The sequence below is a fragment of the Hyperolius riggenbachi genome, chromosome 6 (genome assembly GCF_040937935.1).
Source record: "Hyperolius riggenbachi isolate aHypRig1 chromosome 6, aHypRig1.pri, whole genome shotgun sequence".
NCBI classification, from domain to species: Eukaryota; Metazoa; Chordata; class Amphibia; order Anura; family Hyperoliidae; genus Hyperolius; species Hyperolius riggenbachi.
In genome coordinates this window covers 22,733,747-22,759,298 of record NC_090651.1, presented here as the reverse complement: position 1 = coordinate 22,759,298, position 25,552 = coordinate 22,733,747, and the positions used below count along the sequence as shown (strand labels likewise).

The 25,552-nt window shown below is 48.3% G+C and overlaps 3 protein-coding genes across 3 annotated transcripts in view; 2 read left to right on the top strand and 1 right to left on the bottom strand.

The window, feature by feature from the left end:
- The first annotated feature begins 232 nt into the window (after positions 1-232).
- On the top strand, positions 233-1,251 carry LOC137522371 (uncharacterized). The gene has a single exon (XM_068242415.1). It carries the CDS (start codon positions 300-302, stop codon positions 1,038-1,040), a length of 741 nt encoding a protein of 246 aa, XP_068098516.1. The 5' UTR covers positions 233-299; the 3' UTR covers positions 1,041-1,251.
- Positions 1,252-8,958: 7,707 nt separating this feature from the next.
- Positions 8,959-24,927, bottom strand: TRAPPC2L (trafficking protein particle complex subunit 2L). The gene is made up of 5 exons (XM_068238992.1): positions 24,804-24,927; positions 20,933-21,105; positions 14,352-14,439; positions 11,889-11,968; positions 8,959-9,118 (listed from the first exon to the last, which is right to left on the bottom strand). The coding sequence occupies exons 1-5, from the start codon at positions 24,834-24,836 to the stop codon at positions 9,073-9,075; spliced, it is 420 nt and encodes a 139-aa protein (XP_068095093.1). The 5' UTR covers positions 24,837-24,927; the 3' UTR covers positions 8,959-9,072.
- Positions 24,928-25,552, top strand: part of NDC1 (NDC1 transmembrane nucleoporin) — a 57,409-nt gene continuing 56,784 nt past the window's right edge. The window contains exon 1 of the mRNA XM_068238991.1: positions 24,928-25,032. Within this exon, the coding sequence (XP_068095092.1) occupies positions 25,009-25,032 (24 nt within the window). The 5' untranslated portion in view covers positions 24,928-25,008. The remainder of the gene's footprint in view (positions 25,033-25,552) is intronic.

Below are 25,552 nucleotides of genomic sequence, written 5' to 3'. Positions count from 1 at the left end.
ACACTTCTGTGCAGTCAGCGATAATCCTTTAAGAGCAGATGATTTCCCTATATAGCCTATGGAGGTAAACACATCTGCCACAGCCTCCAGCCAGACCACAGCGGACCATCGGAGCAGACACTACAGTGTCCACTCGTGATCCAGCGCAAGTGGGAACCGAGCATAAGTCTGTGGGTGTGAGAATACTACATACTACTGGTGGTAACTCTCTGTGTGGTTTGTCTTACAGATCATCCTCTGATGTAAGCCTCCCCAGTCTTCCAGACCACCATCAAAGGTGGCCTCTGGAGAGGGTCTACATGTCTTCCTATGAAGTAAGCCGTTACGTCATCAAGTGTCAGAAGGAAAGAGACGATGCCCTCCGCAGAGAAGAGTCAGCCAGGGACAAGCTGAAGCGTCTTGAAGTCTCTTCTCGTAACCAGATCCAAGAACTGAAAGCCAAGGTGAAGGAGCTTACCACCGAGAACAAAACTCTGCAGAAGACTGCCAAAAAACTGCGGCTGGAGGTGGGTCTAGAGGGCAACCCCAAATTTAAAGGCAAGGTGACAAAGGACATCATCAAGGAGCTGCAGGACATGGAGGAGCAATGTTCTCAGCTGAAGGAGGACAACCAGCTTCTGTCTGTTCAGCTAAGGGAAATGGTGCCTGTTCTTGCTCAGGTTCGGAAACAGAAGTCCACGCTGCAGACTCAACTTGATGACACGTTAAAAAAGACGCAAGACCTGTCCAACGAAAACAGCCACCTAACCCAACTTCTGCAGGAGAGCTGCAAAGAGAAAGAGGACTTAGACAGAGCTTACCTCTCGCTGAAAAAATCCATAGAGGATCCCAAGAAGGTTACTCACCGTTCAGTGCAAACTACCACCTCTATCCCTGTCACACTACAACCAACCTTCAAGAGGGCCTCCCGGGAATCTGCTGGTTCACAGACATCACAGTCTACCCTGGAGAAGAGGAAATCTCCCATGGAAACAGGCTCCTCCCCTCAGAACTCTGACAGCACACAGAAACCCTACTTCAGCACGCACAACCAATCCTGATATTTAAAGGGAACCCAAGAGGAGAGGGATATGGAGGCTGCCATATTTACTTCCTTGTAAACAATGCCATTAGCCTGGTAGCTCTGTTGAGCTTCTGGCATAAGTAGTGTCTGAGTCAAACCCTGGAACAAGCATATGGCTAATCCAGTAAAACCAGAGTCAGCTGATTCAGAGTATCTGATCTGCTGCATGCTTGTTCATGGCCTATGAACTAAATGTATTAGAGACACGGGATCAGGCAACTGGCATTGTTTAAAAGGAAATAAATATGGCAGCCTCCATATCCCTCTCACCTCAGGTTCCCTTTAAAGAGAATCTGTACTCTAAAATTCTTACAATAAAAAGCATACCATTCTATTCATTATGTTCTCCTGGGCCCCTCTGTGCCGTTTCTGCCACTCTCTGCTGCAATCCTGGCTTGTAATTGCCAGTTTTAGGAAGTATTTACAAACAAAAGACATACCAACTGATAGGCTGAGAGGAGCTCAGTCTGTGACTCACACAGAGCCTGCAGGGGGTGTGGAGAGGGTGTGTATAGCTTCTCCCCATCACAAGCAGAGCAGTACATTCCAGCCCCTGAGCCTGACAAAGCCATCAGGGGAAAGAAGATTAGATTATATAACAGAGATAATACAGCCACTATGCAACTAGGAAAGGCTGCAGTAAGACAGACCACATTAGAACATGTATATGAACTTATAGGATAGAAGAAATAAGGCTGAAAATTTTGTTACAGAGTCTCTTTAAGGACACCCCCGGGTGTACCTTGTATTCTAATTCAGTCTCCAGCCATTAGTTAATTTTTTTTTGTTTTAGAATTGAGTGGAACGGGTTTTAGAACCACCAATTTTTGGGTTTTATTGCTTTATTACCAGATTATTTTTTTTCTTGATAGGATGTTGGATAAATCTCTCCAGCAGGGACAATGATTAAAAAAACGTTTTTTGCTGTGTGTAGTGAGGACGAGTTACGGTAGAACGCGTTCCAGGTTACTCCGTCATGTGTTTCCTGTCCTAGCGATGCGTTCAGGCCTACACATAAAGCGGCAATAAAAGACTGTTGTATACTTCATCCTCCGTTACTGCACATCACAAAAAGAAACACCCCCATTTACTAAAGTCCTAAATCTCTTTACAGTAAAAACATTGCTGTCATGTTTCCTTTCGCATGATTTATAGTTACGCCCCTCAGTTCTATCAAAGGCCTTTGGTAGAACTCAGGGGCGTAACTATAAATCACGCACCCCCCTCAGCAAAACTTTGAAGGGGCCCCCAATAATCACACCTTTCCTTGCCTCCCCTGGTGACCCATCTAGCAAGGGTCATAAAAACAAGTGTGGCCATCTTCATCTTCACACACAACATGTTAAGCCACAAAAACACCTTTTCTGGAGGATGGGCCCCTTTATCAGAGGGAGTAGAGTAGAAGTTTGGGCCTCCTTAAAGCTCTGGGCACCCGTGCGGTCGCAGGTGCTGCTCCTCTGTAGTCACGCCCCTGGTTGAACTGGATCAATGAATGCTGGGAACATCATGTGACCTATGTATCAGATTCTAAGACAGCGCTGCTCCAAAACACATGATTCACCACCACCACACCCGGTCAGGAATCTACTCACCGTCTATGCTGGACCAAATATTACAGTGATCTATTGCACCTTTGAGGTGTTGTATGCTCCCCTCCCCCTCAGATCCTGATATACCCTCCTCAGGAGCACAGGTTGAGGTTCACAGTATGTGGAATGAAAATTAAAATTTAATCTAAAAACAAACTTTACTTTTAGTTTTACAACAGGCTCTCCTCCTTTCAGTCTTCCAGGAGATCTCCCAGTCTCCGCTTAGCCTGCGTTCCTGCAAAATGCCTAGGACTACATCAGACTCCTCCCAATATGTTTCGTCACTACACGACTCATTATGTGACGTGTTTGACCACTGAGCAGAATAGGAGACTATCCCACCCCCTCATTGTAAAGAAATGCTGTGATTGCCTCAGCTTTTCCCCATCTCCAAAGTGCCGTGCATCCTGCCGAGGAACCCTGCCCCCATTTGGTCAGCTCTCTCAAATGCCTCCCTCTCTGCCCAACTACTTAGTGCTTCCCTATTGATCCAGTTTCTAAAGTGCCTCTCCACAGTCTGGTCTCCTAAATGCCTTCCTCTCTACCTGACCCCCATGGTATACATGTAATTAAGGCACTGGGAAATGTGGTCCCAGGGCAAAGCTGAAAAACGGCTCACCCTGCTCCTGCAAAAGTCCCAGCAGCGTTAATTACTATTCCTCTTCCAGGCCGTAATTCGGCTATCTATCATTGGCAGCCGAATTAGTTTTATAGTAATTTGGATTCCGTTTTATGACAGGGCCCAAATTACTGTCCGAGCACTGCTATGGCCTGTGGCAGCACATGGTGTGCCCAAATTTCCTGCGCCGTTTTTGCCTGTCTCACTCCCATGTGGTTACACTCCTGCCCATCTAATGAGTACCTCCCTCTCTGCCCATCTACCAAGTTCCTTCCCTTTGGTACGGCCTCCCCCACAGTCTGGTCTCTCATGTGCCTACCCCTCTGCCCATGCACTGAGTGCTTCCTTTTTGGCCTGGTTTCTCAATGCTTCCTCCTCAGTGCCTCCCACCCTCCTATGTGCCTAGCTCTCTGCCCACTAATTAACCACTTGAGGACCGCGGGCTTTACCCCCCTTAAGGACCAGACCCTTTTTTTCCATTCAGACCACTGCAGCTTTCACGGTTTATTGCTCGCTCATACAACCTACCACCTAAATGAATTTTGGCTCCTTTTCTTGTCACTAATAAAGATTTCTTTTGGTGCTATTTGATTGCTGCTGCGAATTTTACTTTTTATTATATTCGTCAAAAAAGACATGAATTTTGTCAAAAAAATTATTTTTTTAACTTTCTGTGCTGACATTTTTCAAATAAAGTAAAATTTCTGTATACATGCAGCACGAAAAATGTGGACAAACATGTTTTTAATTTAAAAAAATCCATTCAGCCTATATTGATTGGTTTGGGTAAAAGTTATAGCGTTTACAAACTATGGTGCAAAAAGTGAATTTTTTTTCCATTTTGTAGCATCTATGACTTTTCTGACCACCTGTCATGTTTCATGAGGGGCTAGAATTCCAGGATAGTATAAATACCCCCCAAATGATCCCATTTTGGAAAGAAGACATCCCAAAGTATTCACTTAAAGGCATAGTGAGTTCATAGAATATATTATTTTTTGTCACAAGTTAGCGGAAAATGACAGTTTGTGACAAGAAAAAAAAAAAGTTTCAATTTCTGCTAACTTGTGACAAAAAAATAAATAATGAAATCTGCCACGGACTCACCATGCCCCTCTCTGAATACCTTGAAGTGTCTACTTTCCAAAATGGGGTCATTTGTAGGGTGTGTTTACTGTTCTGGCATTTTGGGGGGTGCTAATTTGTAAACACCCCTGTAAAGCCTAAAGGTGCTCATTGGACTTTGGGCCCTTTAGCGCAGTTAGGCTAAAAAAAAATGTGCCACACATGTGGTATTGCCGTACTCAGGAGAAGTAGTATAATGTGTTTTGGGGTGTATTTTTACACATACCCATGCTGGGTGGGAGAAATATCTCTGTAAATGACAATTGTTTGATTTTTTTTTTTACACACAACTGTCCATTTACAGAGATCTTTCTCCCACCCAGCATGGGTATGTGTAAAAATACACCCCAAAACACATTATACTACTTCTCCTGAGTACGGCGATACCACATGTGTGGCACTTTTTTGCACCCTAACTGCGCTAAAGGGCCCAAAGTCCAATGAGTACCTTTAGGATTTCACAGGTCATTTTTGTTTCAAGACTACTCCTCACGGTTTAGGGCCCCTAAAATGCCAGGGCAGTATAGGAACCCCACTAATGACCCCATTTTAGAAAGAAGACACCCCAAGGTATTCCGTTAGGAGTATGGTGAGTTCATAGAAGTTTTTATTTTTTTGTCACAAGTTAGCGGAAATTGATTTTAATTGTTTTTTTTCCACAAAGTGTCATTTTCCGCTAACTTGTGACAAAAAATAAAATCTTCTATGAACTCACCATACGCCTAACGGAATACCTTTGGGTTTTTTTCTTTCTAGAATGGGGTCATTTGTGGGGTTCCTATACTGCCCTGGCATTTTAGGGGCCCTAAACCGTGAGGATTAGTCTTGAAACCAAATGTCGCAAAATGACCTGTGAAATCCTAAAGGTACTCATTGGACTTTGGGCCCCTTAGCGCACTTAGGGTGTAAAAAAGTGTCACACATGTGGTACCGCCGTACTCAGGAGAAGTAGTATAATGTGTTTTGGGGTGTATTTTTACACATACCCATGCTGGGTGGGAGAAATCTCTCTGTAAATGACAATTGTTTGATTTTTTTTACACACAATTGTCCATTTACATAGAAATTTCTCCCACCCAGCATGGGTATGTGTAAAAATACACCCCAAAACACATTATACTACTTCCTTACTACAAGAAAATTTATGCGTGCTCAACACCAAGCTTAACCCTTACAAGTCTGGCTGTGCAAATCTGGCTAAATTGGCTTATCATGAGGCATTGCTCATGCAAAAATGCATTTGCTTTCGCATGCCAAACTTTGCAGGGTCAAAAACCAAAACCGCGAAGCGGTTGCCCTGTGGGAATTAGTTCATGCTAAATAGCACTATCCAGGAGCTCCACGGGGGGGGGGGCTTCCCAATGCCCCCATAAAACCGGGGGGACTGCGGGGCCCCAGGCTCTCTCACTGCCTAGGGACCACAGTGTTACCCCGGAGGGGGAGGCTGGGTGGCGCGGACGTATTAGTTTTTGACCCTGCAAAGTTTGGCATGCGAAAGCAAATGCATTTTTGCATGAGCAATGCCTCATGATAAGCCAATTTAGCCAGATTTGCACAGCCAGACTTGTAAGGGTTAAGCTTAGTGTTGAGCACGCATAAATCTTCTTGTAGTAAACATTATACTACTTCTCCTGAGTACGGCGATACCACATGTGACACTTTTTTGCAGCCTAGGTGCGCTTGTTTTCTAGACTACTCCTCACGGTTTAGGGCCCCTAAAATGCCAGGGCAGTATAGGAACCCCACAAGTGACCCCATTTTAGAAAGAAGACACCCCAAGGTATTCCATTAGGAGTATGGCGAGTTCATAGAAGATTTTATTTTTTGTCACAAGTTAGTAAAAAATGACACTTTGTGAAAAAAAAAAACAATAAAAATCAATTTCCGCTAACTTTTGAAAAAAAATAAAAATCTTCTATGAACTCATCATACACCTAACAGAATACATTAGGGTGTCTTTTTTCTAAAATGGGGTCACTTGTGGGGTTCCTATACCGCCCTGGCATTTTACGGGCCCAAAACCGTGAGTAGTCTGGAAACCAAATGTCTCAAAATGACTGTTCAGGGGTATAAGCATCTGCAAATTTTGATGACAGGTGGTCTATGAGGGGCAAATTTTGTGGAACCGGTCATAAGCAGGGTGACCTTTTAGATGACAGGTTGTATTGGGCCTGATCTAATGGATAGGAGTGCTAGGGGGGTGACAGGAGGTGATTGATGGGTGTTTCAGGGGGTGGTTAGAGGGGAAAATAGATGCAATCAATGCACTGGGGAGGTGATCAGAAGGGGGTCTGAGGGGGATCTGAGGGTTTGGCCGAGTGATCAGGAGCCCACATGGGGCAAATTAGGGCCTGATCTGATGGGTAGGTGTGCTAGGGGGTGACAGGAGGTGATTGATGGGTGATTGACAGGTGATCAGTGGGTTATTACAGGGAAGAACAGATGAAAATAATGCACTGGCGAATTGATAAGGGGGGGTCTGAGGGCGGGTGATTGGGTGCCCCCAAGGGGCAGATTAGGGTCTGATCTGATGGGTAACAGTGACATGGGTAATTAGTGGGTGTTTAGGGTAGAGAACAGATGTAAACACTGCACTTGGGAGGTGATCTGACGTCGGATCTGCGGGCGATCTATTGGTGTGGGTGGGTGATCAGATTGCCCGCAAGGGGCAGGTTAGGGGCTGATGGATGGGTGGCAGTGACAGGGTGTGATTGATGAGTGATTGACAGGTGATCAGGGGGATAGATGCATACAGTACATAGGGGTGGGGGGGGGGGGGAGGGGTCTGATGATCATGAGGGAGCAGGGGGCAGTTTAGGGCATAAAAAAAATAGCGTTTACAGATAGTGACAGGGAGTGATTGATTGGTGATTAGGGGGGTCATTGGGTGCAAACAGTGGTCTGGGGGGGTGGGCCTGAGGGGTGCTGTGGGCGATCAGGGGGCGGGGGGGGGAAATCAGTGTGCTTGGGTGCAGACTAGGGTGGCTGCAGCCTGCCCTGGTGGTCCCTCGGACACTGGGACCACCAGGGCAGGAGGCAGCCTGTATAATACACTTTGTATACATTACAAAGTGTATTATGCACTTTGTATGCGGCGATCCGGGTGCTAGTAACCCGCCGGCGCTTCCGAACGGCCGGCGGGTTACAGCGCGAGGGGGGCGGAGCCAGGCGCCGGTGGCTGATCGCGTCACACATGACACGATCGCTCTGCCCATGCCCGTACAAGGACCGCCGCCAATTGTACATGCGGCGGTCCTTGCGGGATCCACTTGCCGGCTGCCTCTGTGCAGTGGGCGGTCGGCAAGTGGTTAATACCTCCCCCTCTGCCTCGTCTCCCATGTGCCTACCCTCTTCCTTATCTACTAAGTGCCTCCCTCTTGGTCCAGTTTCTCAAGTGCCTCCCCCTCAGTCTGGTCTCCTAAGTGCCTCCTCCTCTTACTATGTGCCTGCCCCCTGCCCATTTACCTCCGCCTCCAGGTGGTTTACAGGAGCTGCTATGGATCTTCAGGGTTGAGAATTTGAGGATGGTTCTATGTAAGTTCTGCAGACTGATGCAAACCTAGACCTAGACTTGTGCTTTTAAAGTAGACAATAAGGATGTATATTTAGTAGTCTTGTGTTTTGATCAATTTTTGTAAAGCTGCTGCTTATGTGACTGTTAATGTTATTGATCACTTCCATTTAAAATTATTAAAGATCCTACTGATTTCCATTTAAAGTGAGCCCATTATGTCTACAGGTGTGGTGGCCATATTTGGTCTCTGTGACAATCTGTGCACAACAGTGGTGACATGAAGCTTGGGTGATCCTATAACTAAAATTGTGAAGGTTTTTCCCAAACTGCCTGATCCATGCCCATTATTATTCACTGCTCCTGTCTCTTTGAGGCCGGTTTTACACCTGCCCTGTGCATTTGCCCCGCGATGCCCCACCCTCATTGCATTGGAAAGCATAAAATACCAATCATAAGACCCCGTGGCAGAGTGCGCTGACAGGATAATATGCATAGCCCCGCCCTCTGCTCAGTGACGCACATCACTGGGATTCCCGGGTTTCCCCATCGTATTCCCACCGTTACACGCATGCGCACCACACCACCAACATGTTTAAAATTCCTGTGTCGACTTAACTTGCATTACTTCTGCCGCCACTGCGTCGCCACTGGTCGGCAACACACTGTTGACTTGGCAGTGGATCGGGCTCTTCCCCAGTGGGATCTCGCTGCTAACAGTCTCCCATTTTGAATAAGATCCATTGACCACAACTCTCTGTTTTCTGTCCATTAGCCAGTTCCCTATCCATGCACACAGACTCTTCCCCAGTCCTTGCATCCTCATCTTCTGCATCAGACTGCTATGGGGAACAGTATTAAAGGCCTTTGCAAAGTCCAAGTATATCACATCTACAGCATTCCCAATATCCACATTACTATTCACTACCTCATAAAAGCTGAGCATGTTAGTCAAAAAGGACCTGTCCTTAGTAAACCCATAATGATTAGATTAGTCTCTGCTATGAAGTCATGCACAGCATCCCTTAGGAAAAAATAAAAGATGTAAACATTGTCACTGACTTACACAAGTTTATTGCGCACGGTTTATGTACAAGGTTCTTGTTCCACAAATCTAACAATATTATATTTACATACACGTATATACAGGATCTTCTGCTGTGACTCAGCATGCTGCGATCATCATTGAAGACACGGTGCTGTCAAAAGCCCTGCAAGGAAACATGGGCAAGTTCAGGTGTTTGAAAACAAACACAGGAAATAGATGAACCCTTTCCGCTCCACTGTTGGACTTGGGCTGACAGTAAAGAGTTACATACCGAGAAACATACAGTGTATGAATAATAGGCTCCACTGCAGCTGTTAAGGCGCACATTGGGCCAAAGGAAGCAAGCAGCGGTACGGTAGCGCACAGCAATTTTACCACGTCTAACGCCCAGGGAGCACCGCCCATTAACTCGTTCCACTGTAACATGCGTGGTGCTAATGGGGTAATGGGCAGCGTTCCATGTCGTTAGTAGTGGCTGCCAGGGCATAGCCATCATACCGCTAGTCGATGCATCAGGTTCATTGGGGTTGATTCACTACAACAAATAGCGTGCCTTATCAGAGTTGGCGTGCCTTATCAGAGTAGCATAACGAGCGCTAAGAACTTATGTCTGCTAATTGGCATAATGATGAGAGCTCCACTCGTCCTGCCCTGAGCCCCTGCGGGTCCAATCACTTTAAGAGGACATTATCACCGCACTTGACAGGAAGCCTATTGGGCCAATCAAAGTGCAGGGATAACTTATGCCAATTAGCAGGCATACGTTCGTAGCGCTTGCTATGCTACTCTGATAAGGCACGCTAATGCTGATAAGGCACATTAACTCTGATAAGGCATGCTATTTGTTACAGTGAATTACCCCCATTGTCTAGTGCCACCCAGCATGCCTCGCATTCTGCCAATGGATTCCTCTGTACCGCACCAACGTGAATGTACCATCGTGTTCGCAATGTGATTATATTGCCTTACACAAGGCAACATATCAGTGTGAAAATAGCCTAAGTCACTATCCAGCAAACAGTCACAATTCAGCAGACAGCACAGTGGCGTAGTGAATAGCACTTTCGCCTCACAGCGCTGTGTCCTCGGTTTGAATCCCAGCCAGGGCACGATCTGCATGGAGTTTGTATGTTCTCCCTGTGTCTGCGTGGGTTTCCCCCGGGCACTCTGATTTCCTCCCACATCTCCAAAAACATACAGATAAGTGAATTGGCTTCCCTCTAAATTGGCCCTACACTAAAATATACATGCACTACACAATACATACATAGACATATGACTAAGGTAGCGACTAGATTGTGTGCCCCTCTGAGGGACAGTTACTGACAAGACAATATACTCTGTACAGCGCTGCGGAAGATGTTGGTGCTATATAAATAGTAAATAATAATTCAGTAACTATTCATCTAGCTAGCTGTTACTCAGCCCTCCCTCTTGTCCTGGTAATCCATCTTCACCTGAAAACCAGCTCTGCTTAGCATGCTGCCTGCCCTGTGCCTGGATATAGACTTTGGTAATTTGCTGCCGGCCCCGACCTCTGCCTGCTATGGACCTTTCCTAGCCTACCGCCCGTCCTGACCTCCAGCTCACTCCCTGACTATGCCTGCACTCCTCTCTGCTGAGGCTCGCCTGTTCTCTCTGTCCTCGGCAGGGAAATGTCAAAGGCCGTGACCTGGCAGCCACCAACAGCAAAGTAGTGAGCTGCCCAATAGTGATGACTAGGTGGGGACAAGTAAAAAGAGCGTCCGCATTATACTTTTTTCACTTATGACACAGAGCTTGCCTGTGCCACATTACACTGATCATGGCATATTACTGCATATTTGCACATGATGATATAATACTGAACCAGGGTTCATCAACCTGTGGGCTCTTGGTTGAGCCCCTAGTATTGGTATATTTATTTTATTTATAAAGCACCAACATATTAAGCAACGCTGAACATTAGTTGGGTTACAGACAATATTTAGGGGTGACATACAGCAATAAGACAATACAGGAATACAAGAAAAACCAGAACCCGCAGCACAGTATGAGTACAACGTAATGCTTAGTCAGTCACTGGATGGGAGCATGGAGATCACACAGCACAGTATGAGTACGAGGTAATGCTTAGTCAGTCACTGGATGGAGCATGGAGATCACACAGCACAGTATGAGTACGAGGTAATGCTTAGTCAGTCACTGGAGGGGAGCATGGAGATTAGGCAAGTTAGGTTCACTCAGATCCATAGGATGGGTGTATGGTAATGGAGGTGCATGATCAGGTAGGAGACACAAGGAGGAGGACCCTGCCCGAAGGCTTTCAATCTAGAGGGAGAGGTAGGGACACGAAAGGTAGGGCACCAGAGTTCAGCTGCGGGTTTAGAGCACCAGAGGGAAGGAGGGGGGGGGGGGGGTAGGCCAGAGTGAGAAGGAGCGTTTTGATGGCCTTCTTAAAGATGTTGAAGGAGGCGCAAACCCTAATGGGGGGAGGTAGGGAGTTCCATGGTGTTGGAGCAGCTCTTGAGAAGTCCTAGGACTGGGTGATGCATGGTTTTCAGGGAAGTTCATTGGAGGAGCGGAGTGAGTGGCTAGGTGTGTAACTATTGCGGGGTATATATTACATGATAATGATACTGAGTGTATATTGTCATATTATTCTCTTTTTGGCAAGATTGCTACAGCAAGGAGTTTTATGGATGACGTTTGTTTTGATTGCTTTTAATGTAACTGAATAATCATAAGTGACATAACTTTGGAAGATCATATGGAATAAAGATCGTGTATGTATATATATATATATATATATATATATTTTCCCCCATATTTATCCCTGAGTGGTGCTGTTTCTTAAAGGGTCTTCTCTTTTCAAAATGAACAGGTGGGGACAAGTGACTGCTTTCCTGGTGTCAGGGTCATCAGTGTCCCCATACACTTCCGCTTGAACTCACCGTGATTGGATGGGGTCTCCAGGATTGTAGAATGGGTTGCACATCACGTCTGTGTAGGAGTTGTGCAGCTTCCGGAACATCTAGAACAAGAATTGATGAATAGGAGTTTGGTTCATAAACTGATGAGAGAAACTCCCTGCGTCTTAAACAGTAAATGAAGGGACTCCCTGACTTACGAACGTCCGCCGATACGGACCCCCGACCCACCGCCACATCGGCGATTCTCTGCATGGTTCCCCCTTCTGTCCCCAGTATGTGTCCGCGTTCCCCCCATGTCGTCGCTCCCTCCCGCGTCTCCACTTCCACCATGCATCAATTGTAGGTGCGTGTCTTACCTAATCCCAGGCACCCGCGGGGATCACAGACCTCTCCTGTCCCGCACAGCTTCCCCTAGTGACGGCTTCTGCTGATGACGCACTCAGCACAAGCCGTTCACTAGGGGGAGCTGCATGGTAGAGAAGAGGTGTATGATTCCCTGCGTGTACCATGGATTAGGTAAAACATGCACCTACAATTGATACATATATACTGGGGGAACGCGGACACACACTGGGGACAGAAGGGGACACACTGGGGATACCTGAGGACAGAAAGGGACACACTGAGGTTAGAAGGGGACACAGGACGATGCCAACTGGAGGAGAACTTTATAAGATGCTCCTGGAATATGGACGCACCAGGTTTAGTATAATTTCCCCCCCCTGATTTTTGCCCTCTAAACCTGGGTGTCTTATACAGTGGCTTGCAAAAGTATTCGGCCCCCTTGAAGTTTTCCACATTTAGTCACATTACTGCCATAAACATGAATCAATGTTATTGGAATTCCACATGAAAGACCAATACAAAGTGGAGTACACGTGAGAAGTGGATCGAAAATCATACATCATTCCAAACATTTTTTTACAAATAAATAACTGCAAAGTGGGGTGTGCGTAATTATTCAGCCCCCTGAGTCAATACTTTGTAGAACCACCTTTTGCTGCAATTACAGCTGCCAGTCTTTTAGGGTATGTCTCTACCAGCTTTGCACATCTAGAGACTGAAATCCTTGCCCATTCTTCTTTGCAAAACGGCTCCAGCTCAGTCAGATTAGATGGACAGTGTTTGTGAACAGCAGTTTTCAGATCTTGCCACAGATTCTCGATTGGACTTAGATCTGGACTTTGACTGGGCCATTCTAACACATGGATATGTTTTGTTTTAAACCATTCCATTGTTGCCCTGGCTTTATGTTTAGGGTCATTGTCCTGCTGGAAGGTGAACCTCCGCCCCAGTCTCAAGTCTTTTGCAGTCTCCAAGAGGTTTTCTTCCAAGTTTGCCCTGCATTTGGCTCCATCCATCTTCCCATCAACTCTGACCAGCTTCCCTGCCCCTGCTAAAGAGAAGCACCCCCAGAGCATGATGCTGCCACCACCATATTTGACAGTGGGGATGGTGTGTTCAGAGTGATGTGCAGTGTTAGCTTTCCGCCACACATAGCGTTTTGCATTTTGGCCAAAAAGTTCCATTTTGGTCTCATCTGACCAGAGCACCTTCAACATGTTTGCTGTGTCCCCCACATGGCTTGTGGCAAATTGCAAACGGGACTACTTATGCTTTTCTGTTAACAATGGCTTTCTTCTTGCCACTCTTCCATAAAGGCCAACTTTGTGCAGTGCACGACTAATAGTTGTCCTATGGACAGATTCTCCCACCTGAGCTGTAGATCTCTGCAGCTCGCCCAGAGTCACCATGGACCTCTTGACTGCATTTATGATCAACGCTCTCCTTGTTCGGCCTGTGAGTTTAGGTGGACGGCCTTGTCTTGGTAAGTTTACAGTTGTGCCATACTCCTTCCATTTCTGAATGATTGCTTGAGCAGTGCTCTGTGGGATGTTCAAGGCTTTGGAAATCTTTTTGTAGCCTAAGCCTGCCTTAATTTCTCAATAACTTTATCCCTGACCTGTCTGGTGTGTTCTTTAGACTTCACGGTGTTGTTGCTCTCAATATTCTCATAGACAACCTCTGAGGCCGTCACAGAGCAGCTGTATTTGTACTGACATTAGATTACAAACAGGTGCACTCAATTTAGTTATTAGCACTCATTAGAAATGTCTATGGGCAACTGACTGCGCACACCCCACTTTGCAGTTATCTATTTGTAAAAAAATGTTTGGAATCATGTATGATTTTCGTTCCACTTCTCACATGTACACCACTTTGTATTGGTCTTTCATGTGGAATTCCAATAAAATTGATTCATGTTTGTGGCAGTAATATGACAAAATGTGGAAAACTTCAAGGGGGCCGAATACTTTTGCAACCCACTGTATTCCGGAGCGTCTTATACAGCGGAAAATAATCTTTCTAGCATGTATATAACACCTGTTGCGTCACCACCTCCATCCCTCCAGTAGCATGACACCTGTCGCGATCCTTACAGTCACCACCCCCATCCCTCCAGCAGCAGGGCACTATACTTACACTGCGGATCTCATTGTCCCGCAGAGCCGTATTGGAGGAGTCCACCACCATGACAAACTTGACTTTGGAGTTGGTGACGTAACCGTATCTGAAGGCAGGTTAAAGAGACTCCGTAACAAAAATTGCATCCTGCTTTTTATCATCCTACAAGTTCCAAAAGCTATTCTAATGTGTTCTGGCTTACTGCAGCACTTTGTACTATCACAGTCTCTGTAATAAATCAACTTATCTCTCTCTTGTCAGACTTGTCAGGCCTGTGTCTGGAAGGCTGCCAAGTTCTTCAGTGTTGTGGTTCTGCTATGAACTCCCCCTTCCAGGCCCCTCTATGCACACTGCCTGTGTGTTATTTAGATTAGAGCAGCTTCTCTCTTATCTTTTACAAGCTGGATAAATCCTCCTCTGAGCTGGCTGGGCTTTCACATAGTGAGGAATTACAGACAAGGGCAAAGCTGTTTGCAGGAAGAAAAGAGCAGCCTGAAACTTCAGTGCATGAGAGATGCAGGGGGAAAGAAACACACAAATGATCTCTTGAGATTCAAAAGGAAGGGTGTATACAGCCTGCTTGTGTATGGATGTATTTTCTATGTGTGGACATACTGTACATCAACCTACTTCCTGTTTTGGTGGCCATTTTGTTTGTTTATAAACAAACTTTTTAAAACTGTTTTTAACCACTTTTAATGCGGCGGGGAGCGGCGAAATTGTGACAGAGGGTAATAGGAGATGTCCCCTAACGCACTGGTATGTTTACTTTTGTGTGATTTTAATAATACAGATTCTCTTTAAGAGTCAATCAGCATAGAGAGAAATCAGCGATGGCCAAACGCCGAGGAGGACTTTATCTTATTTATCAAGTTCTAATGGAGTTAAAAGGAATATAAAGTCTTCCATTTCTCACTTCTTTTAAAAAAAAAAATGATACTCTACATATACTCTTATATAATAATACTTTCAGCCACAGCCCCTCAACAAGCATGCAGATCAGATGCTCTGACTGAAGTCTGACTGGATTAGCTGCATGCCTCTTTAAGAAGTGTGATCCAGACACTACTGCAGCCAAAAAGATCAGCAGGAAATAGATATGGCGTGTATGAGAGGAATTGCCGTAGGACACAGCCTGCATCCTCCTGCACAAGTTACCCTCCTGGTGGTTTATTAAAAATCCGCCAGGGGGCAGCAAAGTCTTTTTTTTAATTTTTTTTTTGTCATGTAGCGAGACAAAGTCTCGCTACATGATAGCCGCTGCTCAGATCCCGTTCAAAGCATGGGATCTCCTGGAGGGCTTCCCCCATTGGGAGTTCCGATCTACCCCTCAGCGCTGCCTGGAACTGATTGGCCAGGCAGCGCACGGGGTCTGGGGGGGCCTCACGGCGCGTGGAGCGCAGCGTAATCGGCACAGAGCGGCGGCGATCAGAAAGCACACGCAGCTAGCAAAGTGCTAGCTGCGTGCTGCAAAAAAAAAATATCAAAATCGGCCCAGCAGGGCCTGAGAAATCCCCCTGCACGGCATAGCCCGTGCTCAGCATGGGCTTACCGCCAGGGAGGTTAATTACTATTCCCCCTCCAGGCCGCAATGGATAGTGGGGAATGAAATAATTCGGCTTCCAGCGATTGCTGGAGGCTGAATTATAGTGTTTTATAAGTAACTTCAGCTCCGTCTTCTTAAGGTACTGAAGTTACTCACTGCTGCGCCCAAGTCTCCTGCGCTGGAATGACAGTGTTCGGATATGGCAGCCTAAATTTCTCTCTCACACTTCAGGTGTCCTTTAATCTTCCCAGCAGATAACTTCTATGCAGTTTTTGTACCGAAAGTGGCACAATTTTTTAAAAGCGTTTCTTTATATTGTTAGCATTTTTGCAGACCGCTTGCAAGTTGCGGTCCACAAGCATGTATACAATATTTAAAAAAAGCACTTTTTTTTTCAAATTATTAATTTTTTATTTTGTATTATTTGCAGCTATGGGCTGTGGCAGTAGTGCTGCCCATAGTTTCTTTTTTTCTTTACACTTTTTTATATTTTATTTTTTATTATATTCATTTTTTTTACGTTTGTATTGAATCCAATACAAAAAATGTTGAATTGGCCGCCTGAGGTGATGACAATGCGTGCGCTCGGCACCAGGGGGCGCAAGCAGGGTCATCAGAGGGACAAGAAGAGATGAAGGAGGAAGAAGAGGTGATCGCTGCCAATAAGACGGAAACACGCGCAGGGAAGCCGCAAGGTGCCGGCGATCGACCCTGCATGCCAGAGACGCCGCAGGTGAGGAACTGTTACCATTTCTACCTTTTTTTTTTTAAAAGCTAATGTGAAGTTTTAAAAAAAATAAATTAAATACTCCAGATACTTACCTAAGGAGAGGGAAGGCTCTGGGTCCTATAGTGCCGTCCCGGTTCCCTCCTTTAAACGCTGGCTACCCCGTTTAAAGTCTCCGCTAAGGGAGGATTCGGAAGTCTTCGGGAGCCAAGTGCTCTGTACTGCGCCTGCGTGACGGGAGCCAAGTGCTCTGTACTGCGCCTGTGTGACGGGAGCCAAGTGCTTTGTACTGCGCCTGCGTGACGGGAGCCAAGTGCTCTGTACTGCGCCTGCGTGACGGGAGCCAAGTGCTCTGTACTGCGCCTGCGTGACGGGAGCCAAGTGCTTTGTACTGCGCCTGTGTGACGGGAGCCAAGTGCTCTGTACTGCGCCTGTGTGACGGGAGCCAAGTGCTCTGTACTGCGCCTGCGTGACGGGAGCCAAGTGCTCTGTACTGCGGATGCGTGACGGGAGCCAAGTGCTCTGTACTGCGCCTGTGTGACGGGAGCCAAGTGCTTTGTACTGCGCCTGTGTGACGGGAGCCAAGTGCTTTGTACTGCGCCTGTGTGACGGGAGCCAAGTGCTCTGTACTGCGCCTGCGTGACGGGAGCCAAGTGCTTTGTACTGCGCCTGTGTGACGGGAGGCAAGTGCTCTGTACTGCGCCTGCGTGACGGGAGCCAAGTGCTCTGTACTGCGCCTGCGTGACGGGAGCCAAGTGCTCTGTACTGCGCCTGCGTGACGGGAGCCAAGTGCTTTGTACTGCGCCTGTGTGACGGGAGCCAAGTGCTCTGTACTGCGCCTGCGTGACGGGAGCCAAGTGCTCTGTACTGCGCCTGCGTGACGGGAGCCAAGTGCTTTGTACTGCGCCTGTGTGACGGGAGCCAAGTGCTCTGTACTGCGCCTGCGTGACGGGAGCCAAGTGCTCTGTACTGCGCCCTTCGTGACGGGAGCCAAATGCTCTGTACTGCGCCTGTGTGACGGGAGCCAAGTGCTCTGTACTGCGCCTGCGTGACGGGAGCCAAGTGCTCTGTACTGCGCCTGCGTGACGGGAGCCAAGTGCTCTGTACTGCGCCTGCGTGACGGGAGCCAAGTGCTTTGTACTGCGCCTGTGTGACGGGAGCCAAGTGCTCTGTACTGTGCCTGCGTGACGGGAGCCATGTGCTTTGTACTGCGCCTGCGTGACGGGAGCCAAGTGCTCTGTACTGTGCCTGCATGACGGGAGCCAAGTGCTTTGTACTGCGCCTGTGTGACGGGAGCCAAGTGCTCTGTACTGCGCCTGCGTGACGGGAGCCAAGTGCTCTGTACTGCGCCTGCGTGACGGGAGCCAAGTGCTTTGTACTGCGCCTGTGTGACGGGAGCCAAGTGCTCTGTACTGTGCCTGCGTGACGGGAGCCAAGTGCTCTGTACTGCGGATGCGTGACGGGAGCCAAGTGCTCTGTACTGCGCCTGCGTGACGGGAGCCAAGTGCTCTGTACTGCGCCTGCGTGACGGGAGCCAAGTGCTCTGTACTGCGCCTGCGTGACGGGAGGCAAGTGCTCTGTACTGCGCCTGCGTGACGGGAGGCAAGTGCTCTGTACTGCGCCTACGTGACGGGAGCCAAGTGCTCTGTACTGCGCCTGCGTGACGGGAGCCAAGTGCTTTGTACTGCGCCTGTGTGACGGGAGCCAAGTGCTCTGTACTGCGCCTGCGTGACGGGAGCCAAGTGCTCTGTACTGCGCCTGCGTGACGGGAGCCAAGTGCTCTGTACTGCGCCTGCGTGACGGGAGCCAAGTGCTCTGTACTGCGCCTGCGTGACGGGAGCCAAGTGCTCTGTACTGCGGATGCGTGACGGGAGCCAAGTGCTCTGTACTGCGCCTGCGTGACGGGAGGCAAGTGCTCTGTACTGCGCCTGCGTGACGGGAGCCAAGTGCTCTGTACTGCGCCTGCGTGACGGGAGCCAAGTGCTCTGTACTGCGGATGCGTGACGGGAGCCAAGTGCTCTGTACTGCGCCTGCGTGACGGGAGCCAAGTGCTCTGTACTGCGCCTGCGTGACGGGAGCCAAGTGCTCTGTACTGCGCCTGCGTGACGGGAGCCAAGTGCTCTGTACTGCGCCTGCGTGACGGGAGCCAAGTGCTCTGTACTGCGCATGCGTGACGGGAGCCAAGTGCTCTGTACTGCGCCTGCGTGACGGGAGCCAAGTGCTCTGTACTGTGTATGCGTGATGGGAGCCAAGTGCTCTGCACTGTGCCGGCGTGACGGGAGCCAAGTGCTCTGTACTGCGCATGCGTGACGGGAGCCAAGTGCTCTGTACTGCGCCTGCGTGTGCGCGCGAGAGAGCATGCTCGCCCAGACGCAGTATGGAGCCGCACGTCTTCGGGAGCGCTCGGGCTCCTGAAGACCTCCAAAGCCTCCTTCAGCGGCAAAAAACAGTATTTGACCAATTTGGTCGAATAATGCTACTGGGGAAGCCAGCACTGGAATGAGGAATCCATGAGAAGAGGAAAGGCTCTATAGGACCCAGAGCCTTCCCTCTCCTTAGGTAAGTATCTGATTTATTTATTTTTTTCCTCAGTTCCTATTCACTTTAAGGACAAGTTAGGCTGATCCACACCACTAGGGAGGTTAAAGAGGAGCTGTCAGCCATACTATCTCAGAAAAAAAAAACATATATAAGTAGATAAATACTTGCTCTACTTACATAACACATGCATTGCTCTGTCCATGTTTTGATGTTAGTGACTTTTCTACACACAAAAAAGGAGAAAATACTCCTTAGCACCTCCCATTTTAACTGTGGCTATTTTGAAGCCAAACCTGATGTCATTTCCTCTCTTACTCTCCTCTTCCTGATTTGCCCGCACTTCACAATAGAAAGTGCAATGTCTCAGCATGAGAAATATTGGCCAATCAGAGAGGAACAGAGGAGTGGGAGGGGAAAACAGGAGGGAAAGAGGCTTCAGCCAATCAGGCTGCATTAGTTAAGTCTGAGGGGAAATAGAGAAGCAAAAAAGGACCACCCAGCATGCCCTGCAACTTCCGTTTTGTGTACCAAATTTTGTGTGTACCAAATAAGAGTCAGGTAAACTGGGGAATGATCATTTATCAACAAGTAAAGTAATAGTGATTTTAACTTTTGGATTGCCTGGTTAGCATCCTTATTACTTGTTTACCAGATAAAAATAAAGAATTGATTTTTGATTTTATGCCCGACAGTTACTCTTTAATCCTGGGAATACACAATGAGATTTTTCAGTCGATTTACTGTCCGGTCTTATTTCCGATCGATTTTCTTATCTTTTCTTATCAATTTCCATTCACTTCTATGAGAAATTGATCAGAAAAACGATTGAAAATAAGATTGGACATGTCAGAAATTATCTATTGAACCATCTATCTGCTGAAAAAAACGTATGGTGTATTCCCAACATTAGGATGAGTCAGGGCTTGTCCATGCTGCTAGGGAGGTTAAGCTATGTGCACTCTTCAGATTTTCCTTCAACAAACTGATTGTTTCTGTTCATTTCAGCCAAAAACTGAGTATGAACAGCACTCCCCACACCTTCCTTACTCCTACCAGCCCCTCCCATGTCCACTTCAATGATCTGGCAAGTTGGACAGCTCTCCCTGGACCACTATAGTTATTCTGCTGCAGTTCCTGCTATAGAGCTCCACTAACTCATCCTTCTTCTCCTTCAGTCGAACACTTCAGGCTACTTGACCAGGAGCCAAGCAGCATGCCTGTGCAGCAATCATTCCTAAAGTACCACCCAAAGCTTCCCCCCTTGCATATGTGCAGCTTAAAGGGATACTGTAGGGGGGGGGGGTCGGGGGAAAATGAGTTGAACTTACCCGGGGCTTCTAATGGTCCCCCGCAGACATCCTGTGCCCACGCAGCCACTCACCGATGCTCCAGCCCCACCTCCGGTTCACTTCTGGAATTTCAGACTTTAAAGTCTAAAAACCACTGCGCCTGCGTTGCCGTGTCCTCGATCCCGCTGATGTCACCAGGAGCGTACTGCGCAGACCCAGTATGGTCTGTGTCTGCGCAGTACGCTCCTGGTGACATTAGCGGGATTGAGAACATGGCAACGCACGTGCAGTGGTTTTCAGACTTTAAAGTCGGAAATTCCAGAAGTGAACCGGAGGCGGAGCGAGAGCATTGGGGAGTGGCTGCGCAGGTACAGGATGTCTGTGGGGGACCATTAGAAGCCCCGGGTAAGTTCAACTCATTTTCCCCCGACCCCCCTTACAGTATCCCTTTAACACATCCTCCCTCAGGCTGTGATGAGATGCAGTTGAAGGATACACCTTGTAATCCTCAGTGGGATATAACAGCCCCAGGTAGAGTTCCCTCTGATCTACCACAGATTTCCCCATTGCAGAAATCTTCTCATCCACTACATCCAGCGAGGTGTGGACGGTGTAATGGAACTTCAGCTGGTTCTCGGTGGGGATACTGCGAATGTACAACGGATAGTTCTGAAATATAGAGAAATTAAAATTACAATTCTATGCAAAGCAAAATATCATTGCGTGATGTCACAGGATCATCTCTGCCGCGGAATGTCCCATTCCTTCTGCTTTAAGGAGGCAAATGACGCTGAGTGCTGACCTACAAATCTGTGCACAAGACCTGCCCAACCTACATCTCTGAGCTCGTCCACAGATATATACCTGCCCACCCACTCCGGTCCTCCAATGATCTCCGCTAGACCGCCCCATGCATTACTCACTCCCACACACCTATCTCAAAAGCCACCCCCACCCTATGGAACTCTCTCCCACCCCCTTAGACTCACTCCTTCCTTCAACAACTTCAAGCAAGCTCTCAAAACACATTTCTTTAAAGCAGTATTGTCAGCATAAAAATTTAATTTCAACAGCAACTGGTCTAAGTTTATTAAATGATAACAATGCTAATCCTGCATTCAAAACTTTTTCTGCTGTTATGGTTTGTAGTTATCACATACTTTAGGAGCACTGGCCCTAGTGCCAAACAGTGCCAAAGAGCTGAATGCTGGGAGTTCTTTTTATCTATAATATATTCCTCCTCTTCCATTTATTTCCCTGCCTAGCTGCTTATCAGAAACACCCTCTTATTACTTGTGTTTACAAGCAAGGCTGAGGTGACTCAGTGATTGGATGTGTAAATAAAAAAAGTCAGTGCAGTTGCTAGTATACACCTCAGTGGGAGTTTCTGAAGACTCTGGGAGGAGGGAAGCTAATGAATACACAATGAGCAAGAGAAGGGAGGGGGGGAAAACAAGAGTCAGGGAGGATATGATGTCAGCATTAGCTTGGCAAAATGGCCACTGCCTAGAATAGGATTTTCTGCTTTTCCTTTATAAAATTCACAGGAATCATTACGTGGATAGTACAATACATCTGTTAAGTAAGTAGAAGTAGTATTTATCTACTTATATATGTGTTTTTTTTCTACATTAGCATGGGTGGCGCATGTTCTTTAACCCTCCTGGCAGTTAGTTGTTTTTGCCAAAAAGGCAAAAATCCTTTTTTTTTTAATTTTTTGTTTCATGTAAAGCTACCAGAGTGGTAGCTACATGAAACACCACTAGAGGGCGCATGTGTCCCTCTAGTGCGATCGTCGCCGGCATCAATAGCAAACAGGGGAACGCGTATATAACGCGTTCCCCTGTTTGGCTTCTCCTGTCGCCATGGCGACGATCGGAATGACGTCATGGACGTCAGCCGACGTCCTGACGTCAGACGCCTCCGGTCCAGCCCATAGTGCTGCCCGGAACTCATTGGTCCGGGCAGCGCAGGGCTCTGGCGGGGGGGCCCTCTTGCGCCGCTGCGTGCGGGCGATCGCCGCAGAGCGGCGGCGATCAAGCTGTACGCGCGGCTAGCAAAGTGCTAGCTGCGCGTACAGCATTTTAAATGAAGAAAATCGCCCCACCAGGGGCTGAGATATCTTCCTGCGCGGCATAGCCCGAGCTCAGCTCGGGCTTACCGCCAGGAAGGTTAAAGGACAACTGATGTGTGAGGGATATGGAGGCTGCCCTATTTTATTTCCTTTTAAACAATACCAGTTGCCTGGCAACCCCGCTGTTCTATTTGGCTGCAGAAGTGCCTGGATAACACCAGAAACAAGCATGCAGCTAATCTTGTCAGATCTGACAATGTCAGAAACCCATGATCTGCAGCATGCTTGTTCAGGGTCTACGACTAAGGCTGCTTACACACTAAGACGTTACAGGCGCACGTTAGTGCAGCTTGTAACGCTCCCCCAACGCACAGCAATGTAACACAAGTGGGCTGTTCACACAGCCCACTTTGCGTTACATGTAACGCTGCACGTTCTTAAGAAAGTGCAGCATGGTACGGCGTTACAGCGGCTTAAGCCGCGTTAGACTGTTTGCACATGCGCAGTCATGTTGGGGAGGAGCGGAGAGCGGCCAGGCACATGGCTAATTAATATTCACTGCACGTTGTGACGTGCAGTGTTTACTTCCTGGAGCGGCCGCTCTGTGCGGTGATTGGCCGGCGGGACCACGTGATGCCGCATGCGTCCAAGAGTACGCATCACGGCATCACGGACGCCAGAGTGAGCTGCACAACGCGGCTCACTCTGACGTCCACATCGAAGAGCACCAGGCCTTGCATTAGGTGCACGTTATGCGACCTTAACGTAGCACCTAACGCAACGTCTTGGTGTGCAAGTAGCCTAAAAGTATTAGAGGCAGAGGATCAGTAGGATAGCCTGACAACTGGTATTGTTTAAAAGGAAATAAATATGGCAGCCTCCATAGCTCTCTCACATCACTTGTCCTTTAAAATGGTTTTCCCCCCCATCTACCACACTAACTCTCTCAGCTGAGCACCTTTCCACAGCTCCACCTTATGTGTCCCTCCCACCCTTGTGTGTCCTTGATCTTGCAACCCTAGCTATGACACCCATTGACTAACTCAGACTTGAATTGCTGGGTCTCTGTAAAATCCCATGATCATAAATCTTATACCGTTTGCATGAACCTTATGCTATGTTCTATAACCATGTGCTACCTCTCTCACCCCTTGTTTACATTGTATGTATCCCTATTTATTGTCCGGTGCTGCATAATATGTTGGCGCTTAAAGGAAATATCCGAGGATTATTAAAAAAAAGCCCCTGGCAGCCGTCCCGTGCCCTCGCCACAGCTCCGCTTCCAGGGTCCACTCCGTTGCAGATGCCAACCTCGCCGTGTTGGTGTATACTCCACCTGCGCGTGCACTGCTGGTGATCGCGTTTACGTGATCTGGAGAGTTCTATGCCTGTGCAGAACTCTCCAGACCACATGAGCGTGTTCAGCAGCAGCGCTCGCACAGGTGCAGTAGATGCCAACCTGGCGAGGTCGGCATCTCCAATGGAGAAGACCCCAGAGCTGTGGCGTGGGACATGTCAGCTGCAAGGGGGTGGAGGAAGCTCCGGGTAAGTAGATATATATATTTTTTTATTTACTCGGAAATTCCCTTTAAAGAAAATCTGTAACTAAAAAAAAGTTCCCCTGGGGAGTACTCACCTCGGGTGGGGGAAGCCTCCGGATCCTATCGAGGCTTCCCTGATCCTCCGGTGTCCCACGGTGGCAGCGATAAAGCTCCCCTGAACAGCCGGGATGTAAATATTTACCTTCCCGGCTTCAGGTGCAGTATCGGCTCCCGCTCGGAGATAGGCAGAAATAGGTGATCGCTGTCGGGCCGCTGTACTGCGCAGGAGCAAGTCTCCTGCGTAGTAGAGCGGACCCGACAGAGATCGGCTATTTCCGCCTATTTCCGAGCAGAGAACCGCAACAGCGCCCCCCCCCCCCCCCTGGAGCCAAGGAAGGTAAATATTGCACATCCTGACAAATTGTCGCCTGTGCGTTCCGTGGGCTGCAGCGAGACCGTTCCGTGGGCTGCAGCGAGACCACCGTGGGACACAGGAGGATGGAGGGAAGCCTTGATAGGATCCAGAGGCTTCCCCCTACCAAGGTGAGTACCCCCCAGGGGAACTTTTTTTTAGTTACAGAGTCTCTTTAATAATTACAATAAAAATGAGTGCTGCTTTTCAGTATTAGGGCTTTTCGGTGTCATTTGGCCCCCCTGTACTTTCCTGGTGGTTCTGGGTCCCCCTGAGCTGTCTGGGGATTCTGCCTCAGAGTAATGACAGGACAGGGCAGACCCCCGGCGGTCTCTCTCACCTCCTTAGCGATGACAGCCACACACACCGCCATCTTCCTCCTCCCACTCCCAGAACAACCCCCTCAGCTGATCAGCGCTCAGTTCCGGCCGGCAGCAGCTGTGAGGACCCCTGGCCGGAAGTGACGTCTTGACAGGCAGCGCTGAGGGCAGCCTGTAGGGTCCTTTACCCGCCGCCGCGCTGACGGTTTGAATGCTGGAAGCGTGATGAGTGACCCTACAGAGAGCCGGGTGAGGGGGAGACAGGGGAGGGGAGGCAGGACTGACGGCCTATAGGAGCGGAGGGAGGGGGTATGTGACTGAGAACCGGGGGAAGGTGAGGGGGGAGCAGCACATGGGAGATCGCATGACTGAGAGGCTATGGGGCAGGGGAGAGCATAGGAATCGTGTGACTGACTAAGGTGAGGGGGGCAAGGCATTGGTAGAGGTGAAAAAGGACGGGTGTCCATGTGGCACTGGAGTAGGTGTTGAAGATTGGGAACAGGCAAAGAGTGGACAAGGCTTGGAGAGGGGATGATTGGGGACAGGTCAGGAGGGGACAAGGCTTGGAGAGGGGAGGATTGGGGACAGGTCAGGAAGGGACAAGGCTTGGAGAGGGGAGGATTGGGGGCAGGTCAGGAGGGGACAAGGCTTGGAGAGGGGAGGATTGGGGACAGGTCAGGAGGGGACAAGGCTTGGAGAGGGGAGGATTGGGGACAGGTCAGGAAGGGACAAGGCTTGGAGAGGGGAGGATTGGGGACAGGTCAGGAGG